Here is an 8,569-nt window from a genome sequence, read left to right as displayed (position 1 = left end):
AGGGTTTATAAAATGTTAATAATAACCTTTCTAATAATGTAAATTTACTGGCAAAGTATACTGTTCATTAAATTTAATTATAGATATCATGTCTTTTCAACAGTTTAGAGTTTCTGCTTAGATCATTAAATTTACATACTTTATAGGAACTTGAGTTATTAATACAGTTTAAAGTGTAGAATCACTTCGGTTTACTTGAATTATTTCATTTTTTAAAGAGTTACTTGCTAGGACATTTAAAATTTTTGGCGAAATTAATTCGAATTTTCACGTACATGTTACAGAATATACTAATTAGAAGGACAGTTTACCACAAAAAAATTTTGATTGAAAAAATATATTTCTTTAAAAACTTACAGTAATGGTTGTTGCAAATTATTTCAAGAGTATGAAAACAAATATAAAAATTGCATTGTTAAAAATTGGAGAATACAATTTCATTTAACATCTTTAAGAAATTCTGAAAATTTATGTTGCTTTATAAAATTTAAATCTTCAAAATTGAACAGTTTAGGCTATTTAGAACTGAACGGTGAGTGAATGATTTAAAGTAGAACAATTCTAAATTTGAAAAGCATCTAGAGATAAATATTAATTTGAATAAAAAAAGTACTATAAACATTCAAAACTTAAATTTTTCACATTTTAATGGATTCAGATCAAAATAGTACAATTTAAACTATGAAGCGTTTAAAATTCAAAATCATGTCATCCAAATGTAACTGTTCTACACTCACTTTGGTCCCCAAAAATTGCAAGGTGATTTGATAGACTTTTGGACACTGATTTTAAATTTTATTTTAAAAATTCTCCATAACATCAATTTTTTAGAAATCTTGCGTTTTCTGTACTTTTCAACGTGTTATAGGTCTATAACATGAAGTGTCTAAAGAATTGCAATTTAAAGTTGAAATCGAAGCAGATTCCAAAAAATTTGCTCAAAATTCTACATTTTGATATGTGTATCAAGTGAAAATTAAATTGTATGTAAGACCGTGAATGATGAATTGATCATAATGATTACCTTGCCCACATTGCCTTCAAAGCATCCTTCCTCCCAAATAGGATCATCCCATCCACCGGATGATCCAGAAGATCCTCTACGACTCGGATCCCAAGAATTCCTTCTCAAGTTTTCTAACGAATCCGTTGAAAACCTTCTTCTGTCATGAGATCCTCTTCTTCCAGTGGTGTAAGATCCACCAAGTGGTGATACCTTATCTTCCTGTCCGGCCGGCTCGCTTGGCAACGTAACATTCAAGTTGCTCCTAAAGTTCCCATTGGATCCAGCTAGGCAACTCTTCAAACTGGAAGCATTATTCCTGTTCTTCAAAGGAACAGACGACGTACTCAAATCACTTTTTAAATCCCCATGTGATTCAGAATTCGTAAGAAGATTCGAGATATTGGTCGACTTGGTATCAGGTCTATGAAGACTTGACATTGATTTAGCCACATAATCCCGCCTCAGTGGCGAATTATAACTCGATATAGTATCTTTTTTCAGACAACCAACTGATCTCCCGAGAGTATCACGTTTTAGAGCTGAACTGCCGAGACTATTGGTGCACCAATCCTTACGCGAATAATCAATTGCTCCAGTGGAGGCGCCCAAATCATCCTTTCTCAAGGAGTTGGGGAAACTTGAGGGTATGAAGTCTCTTTTAGGTGGAGACATTGGTATCCCCAAGGATCCCCTCCGACTTGGCGAAAAGGTTCGACCAATCGTATCCCTTTTGGATCCAAGCAAACGATATGCACAATTCTCCTTGAAGTGCTTGCCATGTATATCGCAGCACCTGTCGATCCTGTTTTCAAGTCTTACGAGCTCTGAATTACTCTTTTCCACTTTAACATCTCGGAAGAGCTCTTCCAGGCGTTTTATAGCTGCCCTCTGACTAGAAGACATTTTTCAATTGCTACAATTATTAATATTCTTGATTGAATTTCAGATATTTCCGAAAGGGTATCTCTACATAATCAACAATCTACGGCACGACAATCTAATCACATAATCCTTGATGATACAAGCTTTGATCACCAAAGCTTTGACAGGAGAATATCACAAGGAAGAGGATGTCACAGTTTTCACACAAAGCCGGCTGAACTTTTACTATTACTAGCAACCGATTATGTCACTAGAGCACGTTTCCACTAACCAATTGACGATCATACGTGCGGGACAGGAATGCGTCCTAATACACGTCCGATGAAGTACTGGGGTGCTGAAGTAAGAGACTCGCAGCCGAAGTCGCAGGAGTCCGTGATCCCCACCAGTAACTGGCATTTGTATAAGACAAGTCTCCATATTAGGTCAAACTTATGGGTTTGTCACGCAAAATTGCGAGCGCGATATAGGACATAGGTAAATGCAGCTGATGCGACCCTGGCACACTCGCTGACAGCATCTACAGGGTCAGATGCCCAGGTTTATGGGACCCCATGCTCGCCGCCACGTGACTTTCTCGACCACAACAAGGCGAGCGTGCGAATCTTCGAGAAACGAATACACGCTGTAAAATCACGATCATCCTGATAAAGTCTCCTTTCACTTCTCTCATTCAGATCATTATTTCCTAGTTTACATAGACGAACTTTATACCTATTTTCTTATGTCAATTCTCTCATACTAAGTATGTTATGCATAGCCTTCACATCCCGAAATGCTATAAAAACTGGAAAATAGCTTAATTTTTTAGGAAAATAAGAGAATAATGGAAGAAGAATCTTTCAAACAAAATTAAGGTAGAAGTACCATATAGAATTAAAAATGAAAAACTTAAGATAGTTGTCGAGCCAAAAATGACATTATCGTCCAGGAGTATGAGGACATCTGAAAAACGAGCGATTAAAAACATTCACTCACTTCTAACAAGATATCTCCGGAAAAAAGGAAGATAAGACAGTTTATAAAAGAGCATTGGAAAAACCATTATATTTTGCGTCATAGAAGTACTATTTTAATTAATTTTGCGGTATTCGGAAGTCATTCTTTTTCATTTCATACCTTAAAAAAAATCTAGGAAGATAATCGTAAAAATTTGCAAGTTAAGTTCAGGTTCATTTTGAGTGAAATTCAAATTTTTACCATTATTTTTCTCGACTTTTTCAAGAGTTGAAGTAAAATCATAAAAATGAGTAAAAATCAGAAATAAGGCCTGTTTTTCTCACTTTGTAACTCAGTTTCTTTTTTCCAAAAATATTCCAAATAGAACTTATTTGACGCGAAATTTAATAACCTTTCCCAAAAACAAAAAATTGTCTAGGATTTTAGGAATTTAAATATTATCAATCATGTATTATACAAGAAAAAATATTATTTTGTATGAAAAGAAATGTAAGAATAATAAAAAATAATTATACTAACAGCAGCTTTGTAACTGAGCTGCTAGTTAAAATTAAATAGTTGAATGTTTAATAAATAATAGCATCTCTTTTCGGCAAAAAGATTCCTTACAACTCTACAGTTTTCAATTTAAAACATAGGAGAATAATCTTTGAATATACTTATTGATTTACAATTTTTTCTTTTAAGAAAATTAGTAAGAAGCAATAGCCATAAAAAATCAATTGTCAAGAACATTATTAAAACAAACACTGTTGTTTGTGAATATAAAAAATATCTCATTTAAAATAATGTTGTTTATGTGAAATGACATAATTAGTAATATTATTTTGATTCTTAAAATAATACATATAAACTATTTTTTTCTTATTCCTGATTTTTGGCACAAACTACCCTAACATTTCAAGTCGAAATATATTGCATTTTCAACCAAAAAAGATCTATTTTCTAACAACAAAGATGAATTTTCGAAGACAGAGTTATGATGTCTAACTAAAAAGTCGAATTTAAAAAGACGAATTTTCTACAAACTAGTTGAAATTTCAACAACAAAATTAATTATCAACCAAGCAGTTGCACTGATAACCAAATAGTTAAACATTTAAGCTTAAGTCTTAAAAGTAATAATAATAGCTCAATAATAATATAGGCATTTAAGGCGAATCTTTAACAATATAGTTGAATTTTATAACCAAATTGTTGAAATTTTAACCAAATAGTTACATTTGCAACGTACAAAAGATGTATTCTTAAACAAATAGCAGAAGGTTTAACTAAGAAAGATAAATTGGCAACCATAATGAAATAAATATGAATTCTGAACAAAAAACATAATAGTTGATATTTCAACCAAAAAGATTTTATTTTAAATCAAAAGCAGTTAAATTTAGCCACACAAGACGAGTGTTCAACAAGCTAGTTAAATCCTTAATCAAATTAGAATTGTTTTCAACCCAAAAGTTACCAAAAATAAAAAGTTCAACAAAAATAAATTAATTTTCAATCGAGTAGCTGAAACTTCAAGCTGCAGAGGCGAATTCTGAACTAGATAGTAAAAATTATAAACGAATAGTTACATTTTCAACTTAAAAAGATAAACTTTCAACCAAATGTTTCAATTTTCAATGAAATAAGTTAATTTTCAATATAATAGTTAATTTTTTAACAAAAGTTCATTCCCATAAAAAAAGTTGAATTTTGATCCAAGTAGTTTAAATAAAAAAACTAAAGCAAATATTTAAACTTTTAAGCAAAATAGAGACCAATTTTTAACTGAATATCAAAAACTTTAAACCAATTAGTTAGATTTTCAACCCAAAGTGATGATATTTCAACCAAATTGTATAATTTATAAACAAAAAAGATTAAAATTTAACCAAAAGCAGTTGAATTTTTAAATAAATAGTTAAATGTTCAAGCCAAAACGAGGAGTTTTTTAGATGATAGTTAATTTTTCAACAAAAGAGATAATTTTCAACCAAGAAAAATGAATTTACAACCAAGAAAAATTACTTTTCTACCAAAAAAGGTGAATTTTCAATACAAAGGATAAATGCTCTATTTAAACACAAAAATGTTCAACAAACCAGTTGAATTTTCGTCTAAAAAAGATTATTTTTAGGAACAGTCAACTTTTCAACAAAATAATATAATTCCCAACAAAATACTGGCATTTTTAACAAATAATTACAAAATAATAATTATTACAATACAATAATAATACAATAATAATACAATAATAATAAAATAATAATACAATAATAATACAATAATAATAAAAAATTCCAACTTTTCAGACAGCTGAATTTAAAAGAAAAATGTTCATTTTTCACCAGAAAAGATGACTTTTCTAGAAATAAGGGTTCATTTTCAATCTAAAAGTTCGCCTTTTCTATCCAAAAAGATAAAATTTCAACAAAACAGTTGGATTTCCCACCAAAAAATGACTAAAAAAAGTTGAATTTTTACGAAAATAAATTAATTCTGAACAAAAATATAATAGTAAACTTTGAAAACTCCTGATTCTACATATTTAACGTTTAAACACAAGCTTTCGATTTAATATTGTACACTGTGAAAAGTTTAATGTAATTTTCCCACAAAAATTATGGGACATAAAATACCAATTACCTTTATAGGAAATTTTTAAAAAAGTTGTAAGTTCACAGACGGAATGTTGTAAGCTTACACGACAAAAAAATCTGTAATTTCTCCTGAATGTTTTGAATTCACATCGATTTTTCCGGTAAAATTACCATGATTCTTGACGTAAATCTCCCACAAACATCACTGGTATTTTTATGGCCTATGATTGCTGTGGGAAAATTAAACATTCATAGTAATTTTCATACAGTTTTGTGTAAAATTCCTTCAGTAATTTCTGTCAATTTACATGAAACGTTTAATTTTCCTGCGACAATTACAGGAAAAAATTACAGAACGATATGGATTGTTCAGTAAGATTGTACAGTGAATATAAATAACTCGGAACACTTTGATGGACTTCGCAAGGAGAGTATCGTGAGTTCCAAGGATCCAAAATTATACATTCAAGAATGCAGTTCTGGGTAATCCAGTAATGATTCATGACGCAAAGTGGCAAAGTTGCGGTGGCAAGTAGAAGTGGAAAGTAATGGTAAGCCCAGCCGACGCAACACGTGGTAAAGCTAGTGTTACTGTTCTCCACGTGCGCGGAACGGTCGTTCGACGACCGTTAAGATCTTAGGATCTTTTCCAGGTAAATCTAGGGACCGTTAAAGTACTGCTCTTGACGATCCTGTCATCTTTATGATCTAAGGTATCTAAGGTTTCTAAGCTCACGTGAAAAATCTGAAATACAGCAAAGCAATTTCAGACTCATGAGAACTTGAGGCTTGATTATAATGTTTAGAATCCAGTCGATAAGGCCTGCGATTTTTTAGTTAGAGCACTGCTTTATCGACTTGGTGTCTCGATTAGTCCCGCCATCTGGATCGTGGCGCAGCCTGTAGATAAATAATGAAACTTCCTTGAAACTTGCAGCCCTCTAAGTAACTTAATCACAGGCGATAAAGATCTGTTACAATGCGTTGATGGTAGTCTTTTGGATTTATAAAAAGAGGCATCTTCAAAGGAAAGATTTACGAACGCACCGTAAATATTTAGTTTTTTTTTCTCTTTTCAAACATTGGTTCAACAGGTTGAGATAATAATGAAAAAAAAATCATTAGAGCCGTGTCTAGATAAGCTCAATTTCCGATTTTTCTAAGGTGATTATTAGGAATAGTTTTGTGGAAATAGCAATGAAGAGTTGAATGATTTATTTTAGCAAATAAAAAGAAGCTTTATATGTTTCAGATATTGTGATAACCAAATATCTTTAAATTGTTTAAAAATATATTTAAGAAAAGTTCTGGTAATTCATTTTTTAAAGTTTCTCCTTTCTGCTGCATATGAATCCTTAGACATGCTTAAAGAGAATCGAAAGGTAAAAATGTCCTCAAAACCTAAACAAATCGAATATTATACCTCGAATAGTTTAGGAATATATCGGTCGAAACTCATTTTTCATCTGAAAATTTGTCTACAAAAATTTGTCATTTTACTTTTCCTCAAATAACTCAGTTCCTGTGCACCATATTTGAAAGTTGACAAAAAAGAAGTTAAAATATAATGCATTTTTTTTAAACTAAACAAATATAATGCTCTAGCTTTAATGGAACTGCAATGATGGCCTTCTAAATTAATGTTTCCATAAAAAAAGGTCTTTGTCAAGAGACCATAACTACAGTTCTATTAAAGCTAGAACATTGAATTTGTTTATTTTTAGAAAAAACGATCTACTTTCAAGTATTTCGTAACAACGTTTATCTATGATGCGCGGGAGCCTAATTATTTTAGTAAAACTAAAATCACAACTTTCTGTAGTTTACATTTTTGATACAAAAATAGTTTTGATTTAACAAGCTCTTCAAGAAAATAAGAAATTGTATTTTTTCGAAAACAGCCCTAACGATTTTTTTTCATTTTGATCTCAAAATGATCGTGAGGTGTCAAGGTAATGCTAACAAAAAACTCGGGATGTGGAAGACTCTTTTGGTTGAGTTCTATCAAAGCCCATCGTGATCCTTTTCTTAATTTCTGGGTGGTGCACTAATTTAACAATCACTTAAAATCTTAAATTCTTAAATGATCTATTAAAACCATCTAAATTGAAGCCATTGATGAAAAAATGCCCACAGTCTTATGTTCTCTTTTTTCATCAATGATATAAATTACTTCAGACAAGCCTGTTCCAAATAATATAGGACGACATGTTGATATTATACTATTTATAATAATTAAAAACAAAATAATACAAAACCCACAAGAATAGGCTTCAATTCAAACAGAAGAAGCACTTTCTCATAATCTTACCCCATTTATGAGAAAATTTTATATTCCCATGATAAACTAATTTACTCAATAAAAATTTCTTCTCACTATTGTTTGTATTTCACTATTTGTTTCAGTATCTTTCGACTTTTTAATAAAGTATTACACAGAAAATTACTAATGATTAGTAGAACAATTCACTATTTCAAATTTAGAAAGTTATATTTCTGGTTTGAAATTCATTTTGAAAAGCTTTCAACTAAGTAAATTAAAAGGGTCGTCGTCTTAAATTCTTCAATTTCGATATTTAATATAGTTAATTCTTTGACATTTGAACTAGTGAATTTGTATTATTTGAATTTTAACAGATTGTAATTTGTTCATCCCTTAAGGCTTCCAATGATAAATATTTCAATATTTCAAGATTCAAAATGTATAATTTAGTAACTTCGACTGATAAAAAACGGGACCTGCTTATTTTGAGTTAAATATTTTTTTAGTTTTCAAGTTTAAAAGGTTTTGATTTGAAATATTTTTTGAAGTCTGAACAAGTATTAATTAAAATTGTTTGTTGAAGACTCTTTTAAGTTGGAAATTTTTATATTTCCATTCCTAGTATATTCCGGTCTATTCACTTTTTCAATTCTGTCCGCTTGGACACATGGCATTATTTGAGACTTCTCGTTCGACTCCCGTTATCATAGCATGTGTATTCCAGCTCGTAAAGATGATTTCACTTGCGAACTAATATAATCATTAAATATTCTTTTTTTAATGGAATGGAAGCTTCTAATGTGTCCCCTAAGGGTTTACATTTTTCTTACACCTTCTCTATTCCTTTACACACCCTCCACACACTTACTTGGTGGT

At 30.7% G+C, this 8,569-nt stretch overlaps 1 protein-coding gene across 6 annotated transcripts in view; it reads right to left on the bottom strand.

Moving 5' to 3' along the window:
* Window positions 1-8,569, bottom strand: part of LOC117176019 (WD repeat-containing protein 47) — a 249,114-nt gene that overhangs the window by 98,601 nt on the left and 141,944 nt on the right. Inside the window, exon 1 of one of the 6 annotated variants that reach the window (XM_033365976.1) lies at window positions 1,025-2,198. The exons of the other annotated variants lie outside the window; for them this stretch is intronic. Coding sequence (XP_033221867.1) covers window positions 1,025-1,909 — 885 coding nt within the window. The 5' untranslated portion in view covers window positions 1,910-2,198. Of the gene's footprint in view, window positions 1-1,024; window positions 2,199-8,569 lie in introns of those variants that run through there. 6 annotated transcript variants of the gene reach the window in all.

This window comes from Belonocnema kinseyi, chromosome 7 (genome assembly GCF_010883055.1).
Source record: "Belonocnema kinseyi isolate 2016_QV_RU_SX_M_011 chromosome 7, B_treatae_v1, whole genome shotgun sequence".
NCBI classification, from domain to species: domain Eukaryota; kingdom Metazoa; phylum Arthropoda; class Insecta; order Hymenoptera; family Cynipidae; genus Belonocnema; species Belonocnema kinseyi.
Note: the sequence above shows the minus strand (reverse complement) of the source record. Positions and strands in the feature narration are given on the sequence as shown.